The following is a 24,660-nucleotide window of genomic DNA, read 5'->3' as shown; positions in this document are numbered from 1 at the left end:
GCTGCGAGGCGCGGTGACCCGCCCGGGGTCCGGGAGGTGGTGTAGGGGGGCAGAGCGCCCGCGGGAACCCCCGGTTCCTCCGCCAGACCCCCTGCTGGGGTGACTGGGAGCGGCTGTCGGCACTAGCGAGCCCCTGAGCCCCGTTGCCACCTGCCCGGGACTGCGCCGGTCGTGCCCCTGATTGTCAAACGCCGGGTGACTTCGCCCCCCCTCTCCCCGGGAGGTGGCACCGGCATCCCCAGCAGCTCGTGGGCCCCCCTCGAAGCACCAGCATCGCATTTCCACACCAACCCCCCCCGGCAAATCCAGCGGTGGGGGAGCAGCTGAGGTGGCCGGGAGGGGCTCAGCGCCCCGTGCCAGGAGCCTCCCCCCGCAGCCCGCGTCCACGGGCAAAGCTGTCCGGGCCTCCCCCCTTCAGAGACGTCTCCGGCTCCCCGAGGAGAGGGGTTAAATTCCTCGATAAGAGCCCGGCTCCTCGCTGCATACTTCTGATGCCTTCCGTGAACTCTGATGGCAGGTTGTTTCGTAACTCCACTTGTGGCCTGCTGTGGGTGGGAGAACAAACTCCTCTCCCTGTTTGGTTTTGGTTTTTTTTTTCCCCTGCCCTGTGACAGCGCTTCGTAATTGCACCTCAAAAACCCCAATTGCACGTTAAAAACCCAAACCATGAGTTTGAGGGTGGGATCGCACGGAGGCATGGGGGTCACGGCCCCGCGCCTCTCGCTCAAACGGAGCGGCTGCCTCCGGCCCAGCCTGTGGCAAGGCTGATCTCAGGAGAAACTAGGAAGAGGCAGGTGAAAACGGGTGAGAAATGATCCGAAGAGGCGAGACAGGAGCCTTGGCTGCTCCTCGCAGTAAGCTGGGGCCGGCTCCCAGGGATGCCGGCGCTAACGGCGCGTTTGCGGGCCCCGGCTTTGGTGCTCTGCCGAGACTTGCCAGGCAGGCGCCAGGCCCCGGGAACGTGTGGCGGCACGAACTCAGCTCAGCTATCAAATGTTGGGGTGCTGGATGTGGCTGGGACGGGGCAGCGATGCTGCACCCACCCGGCCGCTCGCCTGGCGGGGTGGCCATGCTCCCCACGCAGCGAGAACTGCGGCTCGTCCCGGGGAGGAGACCCGAGGTGTGAGTGCATGTGCTGTACCCGCGGTGGCTGTGAGCGGGAAGCGTATCCCAACGCTCCTTGCTGGCCTCACCGGGCAGCGCTGGCGGCGTCCGCTGGGGAAAGGGGGATGCTCTCACCTTCTGCTGGTGCCGCTGGAATGCCAGGAATCCTCCTGCATCCTGGTTATCTGCTGGGAGCGCAGTGCCTGGCCTCCCTCTCGGCATAGCTCTGCCAGCTTCCCCACGCCCTCTGGAAAGTGATAGTGTGGAAATCGAGAAGCCCCCTCGAGCGAAAGCACCTTCCTAAAGCATTTTCATAGGAACCTTTGAGGCCGGGAATCGCTGCTTGCAGCACCTGCAGGTGCATCCTGGCTTGTGTCAGCACTGGCGTGGCCAGCAGGGACAGGGAAGGGATCTGAGCCCTGGGCTCGGCACTGGTGAGGCCGCCCCTCGATGAGTGGGTTCACTTTTGGGCCCCTCACCCCAAAAAGGCCATTGAATGACTCGAGCGTGGCCAGAGAAGGGCAACGGAGCTGGGGCAGGGTCTGGAGCACAGGTCTGCTGGGGAGCGGCTGAGGGAACTGGGGGGGTTCAGTCTGGAGAAGAGGAGGCTGAGGGGAGACCTCCAGGCCCTCTGCAACTCCCTGCCAGGAGGGGGCAGAGAGGGGGGATGAGTCTCTGGAGCCAAGGAGCCAGCGCCAGGCCCCGAGGGAATGGCCTCAAGCTGCCCAGGGCAGGGTCAGGCTGGCTCTGAGGAAGGATTTCTGTGCAGAAGGGGCTGTTGGGCGTTGGAATGGGCTGCCCAGGGCAGCGGGGGAGTCCCCGGGATCCCTGGAGGGGTTGAAGAGTCAGGTTGACCCAGCGCTGAGGATTCTGTGATTCATTATGTGGGTGCCCAGCACCCTGCAGCACCAAGCACCGCAGGTCTGGAGGTCCTGCACTCTTAAACTTCCCAGCAAGGGGATGCCAGTTGCTCTAAAAACCAAAACTCTTTACAAATCAGTGTGAGAGAGATGTGGTAGTTAGCTCTACCCGGGGCTTGAGGAGGGGGACCTGAGCAACAGTCTGACCCTGAGAAAATAAAGCAATGTAAGAACTAAATCTGATTTACTTTAATTTTTTTTTTCCTTAACGCTTACAAAAAGCAAGTTACGGCTGTGCTCAGGCACTTGGTAGCTTTGGATACCTGCAGGCCCCAGCGAGTGTGCTGGGGAACTTGCCAGGCTTGACCAAACCTTTTGGCAGTGGGTGGTGGCTGGCCAGAGCAGTGCGTGACGGCTGGTCTGATTCATGCCCGGGTGCTCCCTTCCCTGCTCTTTGAATTATGACTTGACCAAAAAAGGTAGCGTGGTGTAGTTGCTGCAGATTTATGGCACCTGGGCAAATAGAGGAACTTGTGTTCCAAAATACTTTGGGAACTGGATGTAAAATGGGGTTGGGTGGGATCTGGCATGCTCTGGCAGTGTGTGTGTGTTGGCCACCTCTATAGGCAAGATATGTGTCGTGGTTGCCTTCACCATCACCATGTGCTGCATGGAAATACTGCCCGAGTGTGACTGCTTAGGTCCCCGCTGGTTCATCTCATCCGCATTTTTTCAATATTTGCCTGCCCTGTCCCGTTTGTGTCTTTTGCTATGGCAAAAATCTCCAGTGGTGCCTTGGAAGTGACCCATGCTCACGTTCTGCTGTCCCCCATGTGTCAGGGGGATGATGCTTTGGGACCAAATCCAGACAAGGGTTTGATCCTCCCTGCTTAGGAGCCCGTGATATGCGTGCCAAGGCTTCGGAGCAGAGGATTTTTCTCAAGTCGTGCAATGTCGGGTGCTGTGGTGAGCCAGGAAGAAGTCCAGGTGCTGCTTGATGATGGGTTCCTCTGTGCCTGACTTTATTTAAAGGCGTGAGGGACATTTTAAGTATTAGCTCTGTGTGTATGCATTGTTTTTAAGAGCATCTTTTTAAGGATGTTCCTCTATCTGTCCCAACTTGTCTGTGCCCTTGTAAACCTCTGTAGTCAAATTAAGGCATAAGCATGTCTCCATGGAAGGTTTTTAACAAAATCCTATTATTGTAAATGATTGCTAACAATTTTATGTCCTTCCATTTTTCAGATGCCAAGTTCATGAGCTTCTAAAAGCAGCTGATCATCTGGCTTTTTGTGGAGTGGAGTCAGCACTTTCTTGAGGGCTGGGGTGCTTCCAGCTGCCCCAGGCTAGTCATCTAGAATAACTTGTTGCTTTTTAAAAAAAAAGAAAAAAACAAAATCCCAAACCTGCAACACTTCTTACCTTGAAGACATGGGTGGATCAGAACTAAGCTGGAAATTCTGGGGCAGTTGAGCACTGCCTAAATCTGGGAAGGCTGCTCTGTAACCTGCTGCAGCCCAGGACTTGCAGGAGCTCTTGGCATTAGGAGCCACACGCTCAAACCTCTCCACGTCCTCCTGTGTCACTGAGAGGACTGGCAGCAGGATACCACAGTGTTCGGTTTTCCCCATGGACATCCCCTGTGGTGTCAGCACTGTGCTCTGAGCACGGGGACTTTGGAGGCACTTAAAGAATCCTATAGGCGAGGAGCTGGCTCAGCAGGGCAGCCCGGCGAGCAGCAGCCTCCCCTTTGCTCCCTGCTTTTCCTGCCGGTCCCAGGAAGCCACAGGGAAAGGATGGGAGCACCCAGCTGGTGGTGTGGAGCTGCCCGGCCAAGGGATTGCAGGAAGAACATTTTTTTTAGGGTTCTTGGTGATTTAATGACTCCTGCTGGGAATATTGCTTTCCCTGGGGAGGTGCGAGTGTGCAGCAGGGGAGCTGGTCTCCGCCTCTGGATGCTTGCCTGGGGCGGTTGGTGCTGTGCAGGGGGTTGGATGAACACCACAAACGTATCTAGATAAGAATAAAGATGGGTTGGGGTTTTTTGGAGGCTTTGTGGTTGATGTTTTCACTTGCTGATTTTTATTTATTTTCTTTCCCAAGTTCTGGCAATGTTCGGAGGTAGCAGTGCATCTTTCTGCGAAGAGCCAAACACTCATGGTGGGAAGGCTGGGTGGACCAGGCCATGGGCTTTTCCCTTTTTTTACATGTTGTGATTGGTGCTGGCTGATTCCTGCAGCATGAACCACCCCCTCCTTGCTCCTTGTGAGGGCCAACTTGAGCTTAATTAATTGTCAGAAAGCAGCTTGTGATCTCTTTGGGCTCTTGACTGGTGTACCCAGGTCTTTGCTTAATGGTTTGTGCCTGTAGAAAGGTGTTTCCAAGGACATCTCTCCTGATTCCTCTGGATGGGGCTTTCTCAAGGCAGCTTGTTGAGTCCTCGGAGTCCCATCCCAAAGGGGTGGCTCTCTGAGGCTTTCCCAGGGCTAACCCAGCCTGGGCACCAGGTGCTACCACATCATACCTGGTCCAAGGTATCCCACCTGCCCCACCATCAGTGGGGAAAAAAGCTGTATCTATCTGCACAGGGATTTGTAGTACACAAAGGCTTCCTCTAGGTTGTTTTTTTTTAAAAAAAAAAAAACCAACAACAACAAACTAACAAAATCAACAAAGCAGTCCTTTTCCATTGCTCTTTCTAGTCTTTTAAAAATCTTACAAATTTAGCATTTTGTGTTGTAAAAGGACATTTGTTCTCCCATTCTGGCAGGCAGATATCCCTGGAACTGAGGAGTGGATGCACTAGGAACAACATTGCTTTACACATTTGAGGACCTGCATGCCAAGGACTAGTTGTCCCGCAAGCCAACTTTGCCTCAAGTAATTTTTTGAGTGTTTTAATGCAGTTTGAAGATTGCCTAAGCTGTGACATTGGACTTGGTGATGTCCTCTTCAAATTAGTTTGGCTTTTTAATGACCTGCTGGGAGTATAAAGAAGTTGGGGTAGGAGGCTCGAAGGGGCTGAGTTTCCCCAAAGCAACCCTGAGTGAGTGTGTTGCATGAGGATTAAGCTCCCAAATGCTTGCGAAAAAAACATGATTTCTTTTTTTTTTTTTTTTTATTGCGTTTCCCTCTCTACGCAGGAGACCTGGCACTGGTTCCCATCCCACCTCAGTCCTTCAGGTACCACCAAGTGCTAGCAGAGCCCCTGACCCCCGGTGTTTGAAGGACACCTACATGTGGGGCAGGAGATGGGGCCCTTTGCTGACATCGAAGCCCCTTCAACCAGGGGTTTGCTGCCTCCCAGCAAGGCAGTTCTGGGGATTAAAGTTGGTCGTGCAGCCGTGTTCTCCATCACTTGTTGAAGGACAGTGACTTGTACCCCCCAATGGATGGCCCCTTGTGTTTTAGTGCCAGACAGGACATTGAGTTGCCTCTCCAGAGATGTGCCTCCATTTTAGTGCTTTAAACAGTTTATTATCTCTGAGTGGGTTCAGACAGGGATTGATAGCACCTCTGCCTAGTTAATCATGTGCCAGGTAGCAGGGAATCAGTGACTTCTAAAATACCCAAGTGTCTTATCAAAGGTTTCAGCCTGGATTAATTCCGGGTCTCTTGTTTATTTGACTCTGTGTGTGAGAGAAAGAAAGGAATGGTTTCAGCTCTTGGCAAATGGTCATTAAAGGCCTTTTTAATCCTACAAAGTTATAAATAAATATCCGTGGCGGCATGCACCTGCATATATTCATCATTGCATCCTCTCCTCCGGAGACCCAGCAGTGTATCCTTGGCTTGTGGCCACTTTCCAAAGCAGGCTAGGAAACGGCGAGTTATTCTGGAAATGGAAAACAAAATCTGGAAGGTTTATCCTCAGTTTTGCATTTGCTAATTTGTTAATTACCCTCTCCCCTAGGATGACAATTGGAGTGGAAAGAGGATTGCTGGTGGCTGATGCCAACCCCTGTTCTGAAGGAGGCTGGAAGGCAGGTTAAGGGGAGAATGTTTGTAGGTCAGTTGGCTTTTTCATGTCCCTGGTCCTCCTCGAAGTGCAGAGCCTGAGTTTTCCTGTAGTCCTACAGAAATTAAATACTTGATCACTTTGAGATGAGACAGGGAGAGCAGCAGGTCAGTGCCTGTTCTGATTGCTTTTTATGTGGCCAGGTTGCATCTCATCCTCTGGGCTGGCCTGGAAGCTGCACTTCGAGGGTCACTTCTGGTTCTTCTGGAGGCATTGGGAGAAAGCTGGTTGAGTTATCCCTATTTTGGTCTTGCCCTTGAGGGGGAGAAAATGGTAATTTGGAGGATATTGAAACACTTCTCCTTCTCTTTGGCTAGGAAGGAGAAAGCAGGTACTTTGGGTACTTCAGAGTATTTCCAGGGCTTGAACAGGCTCTTGCATCTCCAGATTTGCATCATTCCTCCTGCATACTGCGTAATGAGAAATATAAGCTGTTTTCTGACTCGGGGAATGGGCTGTGTGGAATAATGGGGGAATATTCACAAATTGCCTCTCTGCTTTCTCTGGTGACTGCTGTGGAAGAGGAACACAGCGGAGGTGCTTGACCTGCTGGCAGATGCCTGCCGGGGTTGTGTTTGCATGTGGATGGTCTGGCAAATACCTCTCAGAGCTTGGATTTCAAGAGCTGGTTTGCAAGTGAAGACAATGGGCATTTGGGTGTCCTGGAGCTGCTGCACTGGGGCTCAGAGCTGAGCAGCAGTTGCAGGTACAGCAGTGCCTTGACAGCTGAAGAGCAAGCACCAGATATTTTTGTATTAAAAATAAAGGCAATAGTTTTAGGGAAAAACCATGGGGCAGACTCAACCCTGGAAGGTTTTCAAGTCTAACCCCTAATCCTCAGGGTTGATCTAGGTCAGCCTAGAGTCCAAAGGTACCTTAGACCCAGCCTTGCCCCTGTGCTGGGAGCTGAACACCTAAATACTTCTCTAGCCCCTCCTGGGCTCAGCATCTGGGTGGGTTCAATTGTCCAAGAAAAAAGGAGTGTGGCAACGCAAGAGCCTTTGCTCTTTCCCTTCTAATCTACACGCCGTTGCTAATTTTGCTTCACCCAGTTGAGAAGAAACTATGAATTTACTCTCGGCTGCTTTCATGCAGTTGTTCTTCCCTTGAGCATCTGGAGTTGATGGCAGTGGTTACAGCACAGCAGGTGCTGCTAATGTTTCCCTTGCAAACCTCCATCTTTACAGCATACTTCACTAGCCAGCCTGGCCAGCACTTCTCCCGCTGTGGACCGTAACCATTAGTCAGGCAAGGGAGAAATATGATGCATTAAGGTGAGGAAGGTAATCCTTCCCCTTTCAGGCTGAGACGCTGTAACATGAGTGTGTGCAGTAGGTGGAGGGGGTGTTTTTTGCTGCTTTTAATTTATAATGAGCTTTTATTTGTTTGCTCATCTGCAGGGTGGACTGGCTAGTAAGCATCCCTGAAATGTCATCGCTGCCCATGATCCTTGATGTTTCCATGCTGCTGGCCTGCCATGGCTGCAAATCTTGGCATAAGAGGGGGGAAAAAACATTCCTTAGCTGCTTCTCAGTGCTGTTTCTGAAGCCTTCATGTGTGTCTGATGCTGTAGCACACCCAAAAGTTTGGGTGATAGAAACTGAGAGAAATCCCTGTAGCTGGGATGGGGTGAGCTGCTTCTGCATCAGCTGGGGTGTGAGCCTCCCTCCCCTAAATCCCTGACAAAGGCTGTCACCCCGAGGCCCATCCCCATCCCATGCACAGCCCTGGGCAGGATTTGTCCCTGGCCCTTCCTGCCCTGCTGCCATCAGCCAACCTTGCTGGTCCACTCCGGGCATGTTAGTGTGAGTCTGTAATTTTGGGGAGGAAGTGGAGCAGAACATCCCTAAGCCTCTATTTTATTCTTAATGGAGGGTTGCTGATGTGGTACTTATGGCTCTCCAGGCTTTAGGCAGTTCCTGCAAGATCCTAATGTGTGGGACGCATCCCGCTTCAGGTGCCAGGGGACTTCAGTGGTGGTTTGTGGCTTCATGTGATGCTTTAGTTCTTGAGCGATGCAAGTGCCATGGGACTTAGTTTTCCTGATCTTGACCCTTGGATCTCCTTTGCGTGCAAAAAAATAAAAGCCCTTGAAACATGGATTTAACTTCTGCAGGTGCCAAGTGCATGTTACACGCTGTAAGATGCCCCTGGCAGAAGCCACTTGCTATCAAAGCACAGCGGAGCCCATATGTGCTGGCTGGGATCCATCTGCCCAGCTCGGGTAAAGCTGCACCTTTGGGGTACGTTTGCAGTGGTTACCCCTGTCCCCAGCTGGTGTTTCTCCAGCTGAAGGAGAAGGGAAAAGCAAGAGTCCACAAAGCTCTTGCGTGGTTTAGAAATCACCGATTTCAGTAATTCGCTGATTTTTAGGGCTTGTTGTCAAGCATGCCATGACAGAGCAGGGAGCTGGATGGGGCATGATGGGTGGACTGAGGATGCAGGGACTATTATAGCCACCACTAAATAAGCTGCTCAGGTGTGAATTAGAGCCCTGTGCCTGCTGCTTCCTTGCTCCTGGGTGCTTGCAGCTGCCTTGCATAAGAGCTGGTGACTTCGCTGGGCCTGGGGGGTGAGTAACGCTTGCACAGCCTCCCTGTGATGGTGGAAGGATGAAGCGCTGCCTCTCTGGGCTGTGTCCGCTCTGGCAGGACTCGTTTGTCACCTCTTGAGCTTGTTTAACCCGTCAGCTCTTTGTGCTGGGATGAAGTAACCGATTTGCTGCCGCAGGCTGGAGCCCTGTGCCTGTGTCCTGCCCATACCCTGATGGCCCCTGCACTACAGGAGTGAGCAGTGACCTCTTGGCTGCTTTGCACCAGGCCAGGAGATGGTGTTCCTTTGGGATCCTAGAGCCACCAGCACTGTGGAAACGTCCTGTGCGGTGACGGTGACCATTGGTGGTAACCAGAGCCTGCTGCACAGCCAGCTTGTTTGCAGCCATGGATGATCATCTCTGCCCAGATGGGACCTGCCAGCCCAGGAGGAGCCACGGCCTCAAGCCTTGCCATGGCTGATCATTTCCACCCAGCACGGGACCTGCCGGCCTGGGAGGAGCCACCGTGTCAACCCTGGCCATGGCTGATCTCCACCCAGTGTGAGACCCACCAGTGCCATAAACCCTTGGCCACGGCCTCAACCCTCTGGCCTGGCATGGACATGGCATGGGAAGCCCAGCAGAGCTGCTCTACCCCTGCAATGCCCCAGCCAAGGGCAGATGCTGCTCCAAAGAGGGACCCGAGGCAGGAGGACACTGTTGATGGGCTGGAGGGGAGCTTGGACCATCCCCTCCAACCAGCTGCAAGATGAGTCAGGAGGCTTTGGTTCCCTGTGAATCTTCTCCATGTTAGGTCACCTCTCCACACCTGAGTGTGCTCCTGCCTGTCTCTTCCCTTTGGTGCCCGGTGCTTCTGGCAGGGCGGGACCTCAGGAAGCACTAAATAGCTGCTGGATGTGTCACTGTAGCAGCTGATCCGGGGCGGTGAGTCAGGGCCAGCCTGCCAGCGCTCCGGGATGGCAGCACGGGGCCACTCCTCACTGCTTGCTCTTTACTCATGTATTGTTGTTTGGTTGGTTGGTTTTTGACTTGTGTGTCTGTGTTAAGTTTGGATAAGCATCCTCCCCAGCATCAGGTGGGAGAGGCTTGAGAGGGTCAGGTTCAAAGCAGGAGAGCATCAGGTGGGAGAGTACCCCAACATCCACCTGGAGCACATCCAAGGGATGTGCTCATCCCCATGGACACTTTGGTTCTCCTTGGATGGTGGGCTCTCAAGTATAAATACGTTTTTATTAATTATGAGTCTTTATAACCCAACTCCCAGCCCGAGCCCTGACCCAGAAGGCCAGTCTTATGGCTTTTTGCAGTTTTAATTAGGCTGGCTGGGAAGCTCTCCCTGGGTCACTGCTGTCTGCCTGCCTGGCCCCATACCCAGCTCTCAGTCAGGGGGTGGACACAGCAAACACCCAGAAACAGGTGAAGACTCAACACTGGTGGGATTCTTGGCTCAAAACCTTCATGCTGGTCCCAGATGGTGCTTGTTAGGAGCTCTGGTAGAGGCATTTGGGATGCAGCTGAGAGGTGTTTGGGATGCAGCAAGGTTTGAGTTGCAGCTGGTCTTGCTTTTTGGGTGCAAAATTGATGGGTTTTTCCTAATAGGATACTTTTTTGTGCATGTGGCAAAATGTGTGAGAAAGGCACTCGCAAAGTGTTTGCAATCCTTGGCTGAAAGGTGCTGTCTCAGCTTCTGAGAGTCCCTGTGGGGGACACAGTGGGGGTCCCTGCAAATTGGTGGCAATCCTCACTTCTGTAAGGAGGGTGACAACCCAGTTTTCTTGGCTGTCCCTGTATTATTTCAGGTCCAGGGAGATCACCAAACCCTTGTGGGTCCTGGCAGCCATCAGGATGGTGGTTTGCAGGAGCTGTGCAAAACGTGCATCCTCCTGCACGTGCAGAACTGCTCCTTCATCTCCTCTTCCTTAGCAGCGTCAGGGAGGCTGGGAGATGGCAGCACCAGGAAACAAATTAAAGCTGCAAGATCTGAGATTGTTAATTTTTTAAATATATATATATTTTAGTGTCAGCATTTGAAATTCCAACTCCCAGTTAGGAAATTTGTTGAAGTCGTGGTATGAATCATTCCTATCCTCAATTTTAGGACCCATTGCATGAGGAAGGGAAGAGAAAATTAGTCACTTTGTTAATCTGCTTCCAATAAAAATCATTTAGAAATCCATACCAGGGAGGGAAAGGGGGGGGGCGGGGAAGCGGAAATAGGAATTAAATGAGAGCAGCTTTTGGGAGTGGCCATCACGTGTCCTGGGGCCTGCAGCCACCTGCTCACTGCCCTGCACTGTTTTCGGGGCAGGCAGCAGGGTTGTGGCAGCTGCCTGAACTTCTGGTTTGTGATCAAAGTGACCTCCTACGGCAAATACAAACAAAAGCAGCTGGAAACTGGCCTCCTGCTTTTTCCCCAAGAAAAGTGATTCTTGCCCCCCACCCCCCCAAAAAAAAAAAAAAAAAAAAAAAAGCCCTTTTTGCTACCTGGTGGTGTAACAAAGGCACCCACTAATTAAAGCAGGGGGTCGGCAGCAAAGCTTGGGGACATCGAAGTCATGTTGGCAAGTGGAGCAATGAGACCACCCCCCAGCTGCTGATCTTCTAGGAGTGATGGTAAAGAGCTGGGGAGGGCTGCAGTGGAGGTGATGCTGGGGGGGCAGGGTGGAGGTTTGGGGGTTTGTTGCCTGGTGGTTTTTAGGACAGGTTTTATTTAAGTGGGGTGATCTGATGTGGTGGGGTATTTGGGGTGAGATGCTGGTGCAGCTCATGATGTCCCACTGAGCAGGGACTGGGGGGTGCAAGGAGCATCCCTGGGCCCCCCCAGATGATGATTAGGTCCCTTCATCCTGACAGCTCCTCCATCAGCCCAGGGCTCTGGGGGAAGAGGGGCAGCCAGGCTGGTTTTGTGTGGGCTGGGGGAGCTCATCCTGCCCTGGGAAGAGCCCCCAGACCTATTTACCACCCCCTTGCAAGGGGTCAGATAACATCAATTATCCGGTGGCAAACTGGGGATAGCGATCCCCCAAAAGCCCCAGGGCAAGCCATGGGTTAACGGGGATCCCATGGAAATTATAATAAAAATGACTGGATTTTTGGGGTGCTGGGTGATGTGGCAGGGAGGGATGTGCCGGCTGCTTTTAGGGGTGTTTCCCCCATATTGGGAGAAAAGCTGGCGGTGGTATGCAGCAGTGCTGGCCGGGGTGGCCGGGCTCGGGGTTGAACCCAAGCAGGTGCTGGGGCCTTGGCATGCTGGCAGCCATCCCGCGCTGGCAGCGATCGGCAGCCGCTGGATTCTTCAGGCGAGGTGAGGCTGTGCGACGCCACTCAACCGGCTGGGTTATTTTTTTTTCTTATTTATTTTTAAGCTCCCGGCCTCCCCGCGGGGTCAGGGCAGGTGAAACCAGGTTCCCTGCTCGCCGGGTCCCTGACCATGGTGCGGGTGGTGCTCCCCAAGGTGTGTTGCCACCCCAAATTTAGCGTTAGGGTGCTGTGGCGGTGAGGGGGGGTGAATGGGAGCGGTGGCTTCGGGGTGAGCTGGGTGGTGCCATGGCGGCGCCTGGACTTTGCTCCACGCAGGCACCGCTCACAACCTTGTCTGCACAGGGTGGGGGGACCGATGCCAAAACCCACATTTGAAACGAAATTGGACTGAACCTTGCAAATTTTCCTGGGCTTGGGCTGACAGGGGGGTCGGCTGAACCCAAGGTGCCCTTCGCCCCCACTGGTTTTCCCCAGCTGCCCAGCCAAGGCAAACATGAGCTCAGCGGTGAAGTATTTGCAGTGGCCACTCCATGCCCACGTTTGGGAGCTGGGCAGGGGGGTGGCACCTGCAAGGAACTGCCTCACCAAGCCCTATCTTCTCCAGTTTCTCCTTGCCTTTCTCAAAAATCCATCACCGCCAGAGGCAGGACCCCTCGAGCCCTCCCTTTGGTTGCTCAAGCATGCAACAAAAAATAAGCAAGAAGTGGTGTTTAACCCAAGATCAAGCTTCCTCACAGCCTGTCTGCTAACTTGGGAGAGCTGGAGCTGAGGGATGGGGAGGCTGCAACCATCTGAGAAAACAGTTTGGGACCCTTTGGATGGAGGGCTTGGAAATTTTCTATATACATTCCGCTGCCCAGGGGTTTCAGACAAGCCTGATGCTAGAAAAAACAGTGTTACAGGGGGCAAAAAAGGCATAGTGTGTGAAAACACTTTTTTTTTTTTTTTTTTTTTTTTAAGACTGTCACAGTTGTTGAGCTACTGGAAGAGGCAGGAGTTGGCTGCACCTGTGCTACCAGGTGTTATTTTAATGCAGGTGAAGTAACTGCTGGGTGGGAGTCAAGCTGTGCCCTGGTGTTACGCAGAGCATCCCCAGCAGACTGGACTTTGCCACAGGCTTACATGCCTGGCTCCCTTTGGTCATGTTTTTGTGCAGAAAGAGGCTTTATTTTAATTTCTTAATCACTCTCTGATAAATTGAGATGAAAGTAAATAGGTTAAAATGTGCATTATCTGCACCTTCTCTCCATACCCTGTTGTGAGGGTGGGCAGCTGGTGGTTTTCTCTGCCTTTTCCAATATTGTTTGGAAAATCCCCCTGTGCTGAACTGCCAAATTGTCAGTGAAATCGCAGCGAAAGTCCAGCAAACGCGTTAAAAGTCTGCATTTGCAGCAGAAATAACCCAGGCATCTTCTGGGCACCACGCAGGCACACAAACCCCATCATTACACAACACAGGAAGATTTGGACCTGCTGCCCAAACATGAGGGGGGGAAAAAAAAAGTTTGTGGTTTTGGTTGGTTGGTTGGTTTTGGTGGCTTTTGTTTTGTGAGTTGGTTTTGGGTTGGTGGTTTGTTGGTTTTTTGGTGGGGTTTTTTTTTTTCAGATGAACATCAGTGTTTTAATAATATCAACTAAAATGCAGTCTGTGCGCAGAGAGGATGGAGAGTGGCAGTGAGCAACGGCTTGGTCTAGGATGCACCTATGGGATGCTGCCATTAAAGATTATTTAATGAGACTGCTCTTAGTGTCTCATGTTCCTCGTTAGTGGCTTGGGATGGAAACCTGGTTTCTTTTCTCCCTGCAGGCAGCCTGTGCTGCAATGACCCAGTACCCCTGAGGCCCAGAAGCTGTGGGGATGGAGCTGAAGGTCTGGGTGGACGGGATCCAGAGGGTTGTCTGTGGCGTCTCGGAGCAAACCACCTGCCAAGAAGTGGTTATTGCCTTGGCGCGGGCCATCGGTGAGCCATCTCCGTCTTCTAGGGGGACACCCCTTTGCAGGGGGTGGCATCTGCCAAGGGGATGTCACACCTGCAAGTGCTTTCTGGGAAGGGGAGACCTTGGGCAGGTGGGTGGGGGTCGTGCTCTGGGGTGGTGGAGATGTCACTGGTCACCCGCAGGGCACGCTGCTGCTGGCCGTGGCCTTCCCCATCTGACATGCTCACCTCCTCCCCGCAGGTCAGACGGGCCGCTACGTGCTGGTGCAGAAGCTGCGGGAGAAGGAGAGGCAGCTGCTGCCGCTGGAGTGTCCCTTGGAGTCGCTAGCCAAGTGCGGGCAGTACGCCAACGATGTGCAGTTCGTCCTGCGGCGGACGGGCCCCAGCGTGGCTGAGAGGCCCTCCTCAGAGGGCACTCCCCAAGCCCCCGAGAGGACGTTCATCCGGGCCAGCTTGCCCATCAAGCCCAGGCACGCCGGCACGGATGTACCCCGTTCCCAGGAGCCAAAAAAATCCATGACCTTCAACTTGGGTCCTACGGGCTCTGGCGACCTATTCGGCATGAGCCGCTGGAGGCACCAGGTGCGGGAAGGGATGGACTTGGAGGGTGGTGGGGTTGTCCAGCCCTCCAAGGAGGAGCTGTTTAGGAGGGTGCTGCGGCAGCAGGAGCAGCTGCATTCCTTGGAGGCCCACGGGGACACCCTGGAGACGGACCTACGGCTCTGGGAACGTGGCCGGCTTGCCGGTCAGGAGGACGAAATCCTCTACCTGGAGCACCTGGTGCGGAGGAATGAGACGGAGCTGGGCGAGGAGGAGTTTTGGCAGAGTGAGCTCCGGTTGGAGAAGGAGTGTGAGCGGGAACGGCAGGAGCGGGTTAGGAGTCTGCGGGCCAGTCTGGAGGAGTACACCCAGAGGATCTACGAGCTGAGCGCCCGGACCGAAGCCCTGCAGGAGGAGATCCAGTGGGAAATGGCCGAGAGGGCCAAGAGGGGGAAAGATACCCCTGCACCCAGCCCCACAGAGCTGGAGGACATGGCCACCAAGATGAAAAGGGACCTGGAGGCCAAGGTCAAGCAAGGCACCCAGCTGGAGAGCAACCTGGCCAGCGTGGAGAAGGCCCTGGAGGAGGCTGAAAGGAACCTGCAGGTAGATAGGACAGGGTTGAGCAGCCCCATGGGGTGGTGGGACCTTCAGGAGGGGATGGAACCAGCTTTCTACTGATATGGGGCTGATGGGTTGAGTGGGGTTGGTCCTGCCCCAGCTAGCCAGTGAGCCTGGAGGTGGCTCAGCGGCACTGAGCGCTGTCAGGGGAACACCACTGCTGTTACCCAGCCAGCGCAGGGTCCCACACACACATGGGGGAATACAGCATCACCCCGCTCCGGCACGGATAGTAGTGCTGGAGCAAATGGTCCATGTGTGGGGTGAGTGGCCTCAGCACAAAGATTGATGTCATCTTGGATAAAGGGAGTTGTGGCGGGGAATGGTGCAGGTCCCCGTGGTGCCTGTGCACAAGGCCTTTTGACCACACAAACTCTGCTGGGGCTCAGGCTCCTCATGGGGGGGGATGTGTGGTGTGGAGATGGTAGCGGTGGGGCTGAGCCACAGTGCCCCCCTGGCTTGCCTGTCCCAGATCCTCCAGCATCAGGGGGTCCAGGCGTTGTGTGACGCCCACCCTCTTCCCACAGGGCCCCCTTTGGCAGAGCAAAAAGTAGCAGCTTTGCCCAGCCAGGCAGTGGTAGCTGCCCATGTTTCCAGCATCTCAAGCGTCAACTTTGCATCCAGCATTTCCCAGCACCGCGGCGGCTGCCGTTTGACGGGTGCTCGCACCCTCTTGTGGAGAAGCCGCAAAGCAGGGCCCTTCCCCAAACACGTCCTCACCACCCGGGCACCCCTCTTCCCGCAGGCTCTTGGCGTGGGGAGCTGCAGCACCCCCAGGTCCCCTCCGCTGGCTCTGGCAGGATGAGTCCCACCTGGGGGTGGGGGGAAGAAACCAGCTGGTTTTGAGACATGGGGGGGATGTGCGGCTCACCCTGTCCCCACCCTCGGTGTGTGTTTTGCAGGCCCAGACCCAAGAGCTGGAGGAGTTAAATAAGGAGCTGAGGCAGTGTAATTTGCAGCAGTTTATTCAGCAGACGGGGGCCACGGTGACTGTCCTGCAGGCCAGGTCCGAGGAGGATGCCCCGCCGGAGCCGAGCCTGTGCGAGCTGCCAGCCTGCCGGAGAAACGGAGGTCAGCACGCCGCCGCCGGCTCGGCCGTGGGGGCTGCTCCGCGGGACCCCTGCCCGCCCCCTGCCTCCCCCTCCAAGGGGGTTGGCACCCCCTCCAAGGGGGGTCTGTCCCAAAGCTGGCCAGTTCTGCCTCAGGCACTGAGGTTAGGCAGCAGGGATGGGGTTTTAGTGCTGGCACGGCAGTTGCTCACCACCCGGGGGGGGGGTCTCTGAAGTTTGCCAGCCCCGGGGGCTCCTTCCTCCCTGTTAAAGCCTCAGGGCTCCTCATAGCCACGCTCAGGGGTCAGATCCTGCACTGCTGCTTTTCGGGCCAGGATGGCTGCAGGGAGCTTTCCTTCACTGCGTGCCACCAGCGGTGGCAGAGAGCAGGTGGCCGAGGGCCAGCATCAGCCCCCTGGAGCTGTGGGCTGGTGGGGATGGGCTCCAGCTGCCGATAAGCTCTTTGTGTTTGGCCAGTGAAGGGTGAATGCGATGCCCGGGGCCATATCTGCATCCTGGCAGGAAGGAGAGGAGGCAGCAGGGGACTCTCGGGGTGTGGGGTGTGGAAAGGGGGACCCAGTCGTTGATCCTCTGGAGCACCCGGGTGGCGAGATATGGCTGCCTGCTGGCACTGCAGCGGCTGTGCCTGGTGAAGCGCGGGAGGCGTGAGCTCTGCCTCAGCCAGGCGTTTTTTTCCCATCCCACAGGTTTTCCTCCCACTGCCAGCACCGACTCGCCTCTCCGGGCCAGCACCAAGCAGCTCCTCGGCCATCCCAGGACCCTGCCAGAGCCCCTGGTGCCCAGCCTGAACCCCGAGGGTGTGTATGTCCCAGCGAGCCCCCGGCTTTGGGGAGGGTGCATGGGAGCTGGGAAGGGGGGAAGAGGATTTTGCTGCCCAAAATGGGCTACAGAGAGCGAGCGTGCGCTGGGAGCGGGAGGCCAGAGCTATTTATAGATGCTATTAGAAAGAGCAAAGCTTACACCCCGGCAGCCTCTGCACTGCTGCCAGGGGCTCACACTGGTGCTCCGGCGCTTGGTCCTGCCAGGAGCTACAGAGGGTGCTCCTCACCCCTTCTGCCACCCCACATCCCCTGGGGCAAAGACTTTGTTAGAATTAAGAAGGGGAGAATTTGGATCCCATCTTTTACAGGAGTCCCTTTTGCTCCATCTTGGGGGCCAGTTCACCCTAAAATTCTTTCCACCCCTATGAGCCTTTCCACTCCCCATCAGCCTTTTTACCACCTCACGCCACGTTTTCGGGTGCAGCAGAAGCAAGCTGCGACACCCCTGCCCACCATGGCAATTCCGCCTGCATCCACTTCCCACCCACACCACCATCCCCTCGGCAAAACCCTCCTGCCAGCCATCCTCCTCGCGGCCTGAAACCTCCATCTCGCCAGATGCTGCGGCGTCAGCACATCCATCCCCAGTCCAGGCTCTGCACTCGCATATGTCCTGTTTTCCATTCCCCTTTTCACAAGAGCTTGCACGCTGTGATGGGATTGCTCAGGTTGGTTTTGTCTTGTCTTGCAGTCATATCAGCAAGGCAGAGCATCTGGAGGTAGAAGGGCCCGGCCAGCGAAGGATTGATTGCCTTGCAAGTGTAACTGTATAAATAAACCATATTATATATATATATATTTTTTTTTTACTGCTTTATATCGTGAATGGATGTGGACAGCCAGAGTATTTTTACAGACTGTAAGATAAAACCAGAGACTGACAACACAAAGCAACCCTCGTCCCTGCGGATGGAAGCGACCCCCTTCTATTTTTTTTTTTTTTTTTTAAGTGCTTTCTGTATTAAAACTGCAGGGCTCCTGTTCCACACAGCCTCCTTGAAAGACCCATCGTGCATTCGGAAAAGGCCTTGCTCCTTTGGCGAGGGGAGCAAAGCCACGCTGGAGACCTGCCTGGAGGCTCACCTGGATGGAGCAAGTGAACGGGATTTACAGCATCTCCCTGCAGCACGTGGGGCCGTGACAAACTGCCTCTTCACTGGCTGCACTGGATGCGCAAGAGCAGCTTTAAGACAAATTTCTGCCCCCCTCTTTTTTTTATTATTATAAGAAACCTTATAATAGAAACCCCCTTTCTACGGTGCCACGGACCAAGCTTCAAGGGAGCAAGGAAATCACAGCGGGGGCTTGTTTTTCTTAAATCCACTTAATTTTTCAACTTGTTTTTAAAATTAAAAAAATAAAATCACAGAATGAGCCCTTCCCCGATGGTGGCGCGGGTGGGGAGCAGGACCAAAATGCTTTTGGTGACATTTCACTGATGTTTTACTTGATGGCCAGTAGTTACTCTCGGGTTTGTTCATCTGTCCCAGTGGGTTGCCTTGTATTTTAATTGCAAAACCAAAGCGGTTTGGGGAGGGGATGGGTTTGTCCAGGAGGTCCCTGAGTCCGTTTTCAACACGTCATATGCAAAAAATGTGACTCGGGCACAGCGTTCGCCGTTAAATCCCACTTTCCCTGTATGAATGTAATCCTGTGTGCCGCGGTGTCAATTTTCAATAAATCTTTGGGAAAGGATTTGAGCAAAGCGAGCGTGAGCGTGCTGTTGTGGCCCAGGGCAAACTGTCCCGGCTGGCTTCTGGGCCGGTGCCCAACGGGCATGTCCGAGCGGTTTGTGCACCCCGCAGCCATCTCTTTCGTTTCCAAGCCATCTCTTTCCATTTGCTGAATTAAAGCTGTAAGTATTTTTTTGAACGAATGCATGCTGCTGTTTTTTGGGGTTTTGGTTTTTTTGTTTTTTCTTTTTTTTAATCGCAAAGTGCTTTACAACCAGCAGATGAACCTTGTCTCTGGTGAGAGGGCAGCCATCTCCGGGATGAAACATGGCAGCATTTTAATAATGCACAGCAGCAGCTCAGAGCATTTTAGGACAGGAGGTGACGAGATGGTGCTCAGCTACAGATAGCAGCAGGTAAGGGGGAAACCTCCCCTTCACCTTCCAGGCCCCTCCGTCTGCACCTGGATAACTGCAAGCAAGAAGTTTGGCTCTTGCTCTCCATCAGCACCTCTCCTGAGGCTCTGCTGGGCTCTGGCACCCCGGGACATGCCCCCCTCAAAGCCAATTCTTGAGGTGCCACCGCAGCTCAGCAAGTTGGTCAAGTGATACTGAAGAATTAAAGTTTGCTTTGCTGGGAGAGCACCGAGGCAGCTGTGCCTCCAGTTATACAAGTTGTCGCAGTGGGGAGATGCAATTTCAGAGTTATCCGTTTTTTGAATCAGGGTGGGGGTTTTGTTTGGGCTTGCTTTTTTTTTTTTTTTTCCCCTCCTTAAATCACATATCTTGGGGAAAATGAGTTAAAAATACATTTGCTCCATGAAGCTGCATCAAGGAGATTCTCCCCTGCTTGTTTGCTTTCTGGGTTTCTTGCACTCATTTTTTGGACTCTTGCTTTTAAAGTAAGACTCCACCTTGCTAAGAAGAGAAGCGGAGGGTGATGGAGGCTGTAAAGAGCGTTTTACTGCTGCCTGGGGAAAAAAAACACATGAAAAGTAGGTTCAGAAAATGCACTTGCCTTGGACACAGCCGGATTTTGGGATGTTACATGAAGTCCGCTGTGTGCCCTGAAAAACTGACCTCTGTGGGTTAAAAACTGGATCTTTGTTCTGGGGCTACATTTGTGCTTTGCCTTCTGCAAAATAAATGGGAATAAAGAGAAAAGGGTCATCACTTATGGCATGGGCATGCTGCTGGGGAAAACTGGGCAGAAAGTTCATTTGGATCTCTTGATTTTGTGTGGAACTTTCACCCTGCACTTCTGCTTATATATTATTTGCTTATTATTTTTGTGGGTTGTTTCTGTTCAGCTATAATCTGACGGGTCAAACTAGCACCATTTTTTTTTTGGAAGAGGGGCAGAAATAAGGGTTTAAGAAAGTTTTTGGCTCTGCAGCTGATGTGCCTTGGCTGGGATGCAGGATTTGGAACTGCTACATGGGCTGGGGGACAGTGTAACTCTGCCCTGTCTCCCACTGAGGTCTGACAATCAGGTGTATGGTTAGGGAGAGCACCATGGCTGAGGGCTAACTCTGTTTCTTCAGCTCAAGGTATTTTGCAGATTTTTTTTTTCATTTTGTGTCCTATAAGCCATCACCCAGCTGCTGCAAAGGCAGCGGCATTTTGTGCAGTGATAAATTACTTTGATTAATGCCTCCCCCTGCCACACTGCACACTGCGGCGGGGGGGGAGGGGGGGGGGAGGCGTTAATCAAACTCATTTATTACCTTAAGAAACTCCCCACCCGCGAGTGACCTATATTCCTCCCGGCACGAGGGGCAGGCAGCGGTGCAGCACGCAGGCAGGTCCCCGCGCGTTATTTAACCGAGCGAGGCTCGATACCCGCTCTGGCTCCCCCGCCTTTCCGCTTTTATCTGCTCTAAAAGCTGTGTCAATAATACATTTCTGCCATTGAATATTTTATTGATGGTTTGACTTTTTTGCTGCTCACAATTCCCATTTCAAGGCTGCGTGATTGTTCCTAATTAAAATTTTATGCCCTGGGAGAAGCCTTCTTGCTACAATGGAGACGATGCTGTCCTTTTCTAGGCCACTACAGAGCAGTAGGAAGGAATTACTCATTGTTATGAGATTAAATCAAAGCAAATAAATTATTGGGTTTTTTTCCCTTAAAAAACAAACCAGAAGCCCAGCGTACGGCGCCTACTGGAGAAGGCACAAATGGCTGGGGGGTGAGGCAGGAATCCAAGCAGAGCGGGTGGCTGGAGGCTGCCGGGCTGGGGGCAGCGGGGAGTCGTCTCCCGCATCCCTCAGGCGCTGTGGGGCAGCTTCTTCCTTCCCTATGGTGGGCAGGAACAGGCTTCAAGGCTTCTCTCCCTCCTCAGATGCCTCTGAGCGCCAGCTCCAGCGCCACCCAAAAATCATGAAGCAAAGGATACCTGTTTTTCGAACAGTCAAAACGAACTGGGGCGAACAGTCCCAGCATCTTTTTTTGTTTGTTTTTGAAATAAAATCAATCTGCACGCTACCTGCAGGCTCTGTCAGCACAAGGCACCATTCAGGAGCATAATTCAGCCACCTCCAGCCTCCCTGAGGTTCTTCTCTCTGCACTGCCTGATTATTTATTTATTTTTTAAATATTGCATAAGAAAAATGGCTCCCAGCTCTTCACCCATCTATGCTGGCCTATGTTGGCTCGTTTGGGCCAGGCATCCTCCACAGATGGTGGTCAGGGTGCCAGCGCTGCCCCAGGCCTCTACGGTTTCTCGAGGGCGGTGCAGCTGCAGACACTTGAAACAGCCCAAATTTGCAGTTGTGGATTTGTATGAGTTCCTCAGTGTTTGGGTTTGGGTTCCCCCCCACCCCCTGAATTTCAACTAGAGTGCTAGAAGCATTTGTGCTGCCTCCCAGCCCCTGGATTTGGCAAGCAGCTTTCAAAGCACACGCTTCAGCACCAGTTACATAAGGAAAGGTGTGAATGACTGGAGGAGAAAATGCCTGTTGGTTTTGCTCCCCAAGTGGTGTACAGATGCTCTGCTGCCTTGCTCCTGGGTGCACAGCTCCTACGAGGGCAGTCCACTGCAGAGGGAGAAGAGAAACTATTCAAACTGGCATGCGTGTCCATGCAGGAAGCGTTATTTGCTCTCCCCCTGATGATTTTCCTTTCTCTGTCTCAGGGTAAAGGCTGAGTGCATCTACCTTGCCCTGGAAAAAAAAAAAAAAATCATAAAGCACTAGAGGAGGCCGGGAAATTTTCTTGTTTATGGATGAGCAAGTTTCTCTCCCAACGGAACCTCCTGCCAGCAGAAATCTTTCTTTTTTTCTTTTTTTTTTTTTTTTTTTTTTTTTTTATATAAGTCCCTGCTTGCATTTAACTAACTGACTTCCTCTTAAACAATTTATGTACTCCTCCTATTCCTGACAGGCCAGCTTGCTCCTTCAGTGAGGCTCACCACGTAGGACCTGCCCCTGGCACACATTATAGAACACGACAGGCACTTCTGAGCAAGGTGCTGGAAGCATTAGGCCTGCTCACTTCCCTCTGTGAAGTACTGAAACAAGAGAACAAAATCTTTGAGGAGCACAGAGAGTCCTTTCAGCTTAACGGACCTGACATTCAGCATCTTCCCCTCCTGTAAGCACACCCCTGCCTCTCCCCAGAAATCTTACAGCATCAGTTCTGAGCGAGAGCTTTTAGCACCTGACTACTCTTGTTACCAGGCTAAGTATCACCTTACAAATCTGTTTATTAGCTACTGAAAAACATTAAATCAAGGGGCATCTTAGCCTTGGTGTGTTTTCTCATCGCTTGGGAGCACTCTGGGGCTCGGGCTAAGGCAGGGGTGAAGGCACCAATGCTGGGTTTCTGCCTGAGGGAGAACCCAGTGGCACCCTTCCGATCTCCTTTTCAAGCCACCTTCACTGGCTACAGAGGCAAAATAAGAGATGGGAGGCACGGGGCACACAGTGCACATCAGAGACGTCACTGAGAAGGCACAGCCTTCCTCTTCAGCTGGTCTGGCGCCCTGGATTACAGTAATAAGCACCCAAACACTGGTGTTGTACTATTTATTGAAGACTTCAGGTGACAGCACAGCAGGTTAGTTTTGAATCACGCCACAGGAATGTTAAAAACAGGAATTGAGCTGTATGCTCCCCCCATGGCTTACTGGAGAGAGACACCAAAAAAAAAAAACCCAAAACCAAACAAACTTCACTTCAAGCCCTTGCCTTTGCTTACTGGAGCTGAACAGGATGGTGCTGTAGGTAACGGGAAGTCGGAAGCGTTCATACCCCAGTGCTGCTCAGGGGATAAGTCTTGCCAGGCGACCCGCGGAGCTGCTTCTGCCAGCGGCATCTCCAGGGGTGAGTCGTCGGGCAGCACAGTCCCAAGCACGGGGCTATTTCCTCAAAGAAAAACAGAGCACCTTCATTTTCAGATAGGGATTTGTCACACGCGTGCTCTCCTGTGAAATGGGGTGGCAGGGGACTACAGGACTTCAGTTTCAACTCGCATACACAGTCACACACAGGTGTATTTGGCACCAGGCAGCACCCTCTCCCCACTGCACTCCTGCCTGCGCAGGCCCAGCAGTGGAAGATGCTGTAGGTGCAGCTAGGGAGGAGGAAAGCCTTCTGCGACCGAGAAAGCTGCAAACTTCTTCCCCCTCGGCCTTCAAAAAAGGCCCATTTGGCTTCTGAACAAGCGTGAAAGCAGCTTTGGTAATCTAAGGCATTTTTCCTCTCTTTCCAGCATGTTTGAGCACCCTGGACTCACCCAGGCTGCACGGGGCACAGAGGGAGCTGGTTTTTCTTGCGGAAGAGCAGATGCTCCTCCGGGACCCAGAGGGAGAAACAACAAATGAGTGTGGGCAGGAGACATGGGGACAAGCAAAATTTCTCTGTGAGAGACTTTAACCGTTGCTCTGCCTTCCGTGCAATTAACTAGTTACTGACCAGAGCACTGCCAATTCTTTCAGATCAAGCCTTTACAACGGTCCAGGACTACACACAAGCAGCCCAAGCATGAGTGAGAGTACCTGAGCCCTTCCAGGGAAGGCAGTGAATCCTAGCTGGTTATTATGAGCTTAAGCTGCCAATAAAGCCACGCTGCGCTTCAAAAAAGACACTTTCCAACTACCCAGCTTCTTCACCAGCCCCACAAAAATCGCAAGAGAGAACTTTGTAGAAGCAATCTGCTTCGTCACTTCCTCCATTTGCAGTGATGGCCACTCTGGGTGGCTGGAGGAGTCCCTGCCCGGCTTGCCTTCCTGCTCCTCGGGGCCATGAAGTCAGAGTCCCCTGCATGACATCACAGCACGACTGTGCACAGCAGCTCCGCCAGCGCCCAGCCAGGGCTGGGGGGCCAACAGAGCCCCGGCACAAGAAGCGGAAAGCAGTGAGCAAATGTGAGGAGCAGGATGGGAAACAAGACAGCGATGAAAAAGGAAAGAGAGGCTTGTCTCTGCTCTTTCTTTGACAGACTAGAGAGTCTCTCTTTAAAGGTGACTCATCCGGGGCAATACCAGGCATGGTTTCTTCTGTTAACACACCCTTGGCAATAGCAGTTCAGTTAGTCACTGACCGGGTATCAAGACGTCACTGGCTGGGATGAAGCGTCTCTTTAACTTGGTACGGAGTCCACTAGCGTTTACTGACTTTGGAGAAGAGCAGGGGAGGAGAGAGGGGGGCACCCTATCCCTCCGCAGCAACTTTACCACCAACTCCTGGCGGCCCGCACACCGCCGCGGCCCACTCCCATCCTCTCGGCTCCCGCTGGACACCCCGAGCCCCGCCGCAAGAAGCGTTCCATCCTTCCGCGGCGCAGCCAAGCTGCGGATCGCGACCCGCCGCGCACCGGGGGTCTGCCCGCCGAGCCGGGGAAGGCACCGGAGGCAGGACAGCGGCGTTAGACGGGGGTCGGGCCCCTTTGCTAGGCCGGAGCCCCTCAGCGGGGTGACGGAGAGGGGACGCGGGCGTCAAGGTGCCGAGGCGCGGGTCCGTGGAGGCGAGGCGAGGCGAGGCGGCCGCACAGCGATGTCCGAGGAGCAGGTTAGCCGCTGTCACACGCACAGTGGAGTCGCCGAGAGCACAATGTGCGTTAGTCAGTGGCTCACCTGCTCCTGGAGGGTGACGGGGGGCGGCGGGGCCCACCTGCAGCACAGGAGACACCGGGCAGCGTGAGGAGGATGGAGGGGGGGGCGGTGTCGCGCTGTGCCCCGGGACAGGTTCCGTCGTGCCG

The 24,660-nt window shown here is 53.6% G+C and overlaps 1 protein-coding gene and 1 long non-coding RNA gene across 4 annotated transcripts; one reads left to right on the top strand and one right to left on the bottom strand.

The window, feature by feature from the left end:
* The first annotated feature begins 663 nt into the window (after positions 1 to 663).
* On the top strand, positions 664 to 18,137 carry LOC113481094 (ras association domain-containing protein 7-like). 3 transcript variants are annotated; one of them, XM_026850414.1, is made up of 6 exons: positions 664 to 804; positions 13,605 to 13,758; positions 13,976 to 14,880; positions 15,798 to 15,966; positions 16,652 to 16,762; positions 17,478 to 18,137. In XM_026850414.1, exons 2-6 carry the CDS (start codon positions 13,656 to 13,658, stop codon positions 17,507 to 17,509), a joined length of 1,320 nt encoding a protein of 439 aa, XP_026706215.1. In that variant the 5' UTR covers positions 664 to 804; positions 13,605 to 13,655; the 3' UTR covers positions 17,510 to 18,137. The 3 variants fall into 3 exon arrangements, with proteins under 3 accessions (XP_026706215.1, XP_026706216.1, XP_026706214.1); XM_026850413.1 differs by lacking the exon at positions 664 to 804 and having other exon boundaries at positions 13,488 to 13,758; XM_026850415.1 differs by lacking the exons at positions 664 to 804; positions 15,798 to 15,966 and having other exon boundaries at positions 13,479 to 13,758.
* Positions 18,138 to 18,702: 565 nt separating this feature from the next.
* Positions 18,703 to 24,654, bottom strand: LOC113481095. Its single transcript, XR_003398595.1, has 2 exons — positions 21,282 to 24,654; positions 18,703 to 19,226 (listed from the first exon to the last, which is right to left on the bottom strand). It is a non-coding gene; the product is annotated as an uncharacterized LOC113481095 (long non-coding RNA).
* Between the last annotated feature and the right edge of the window lie 6 nt (positions 24,655 to 24,660).

This window comes from Athene cunicularia (genome assembly GCF_003259725.1).
Source record: "Athene cunicularia isolate RWA chromosome 5 unlocalized genomic scaffold, athCun1 chr5_part2, whole genome shotgun sequence".
NCBI classification, from domain to species: domain Eukaryota; kingdom Metazoa; phylum Chordata; class Aves; order Strigiformes; family Strigidae; genus Athene; species Athene cunicularia.
Note: the sequence above shows the minus strand (reverse complement) of the source record. Positions and strands in the feature narration are given on the sequence as shown.

Coding starts and splice junctions, on each gene's coding strand:
- LOC113481094 (XM_026850414.1), top strand. CDS start 13,656: ATGGAGCTGAAGGTCTGGGTGGACGGGATCCAGAGGGTTGTCTGTGGC. Junction 13,759..13,975: donor TGCCTTGGCGCGGGCCATCG/GTGAGCCATCTC, acceptor TCCTCCCCGCAG/GTCAGACGGGCCGCTACGTG. Junction 15,967..16,651: donor AGCCTGCCGGAGAAACGGAG/GTCAGCACGCCG, acceptor CCCATCCCACAG/GTTTTCCTCCCACTGCCAGC.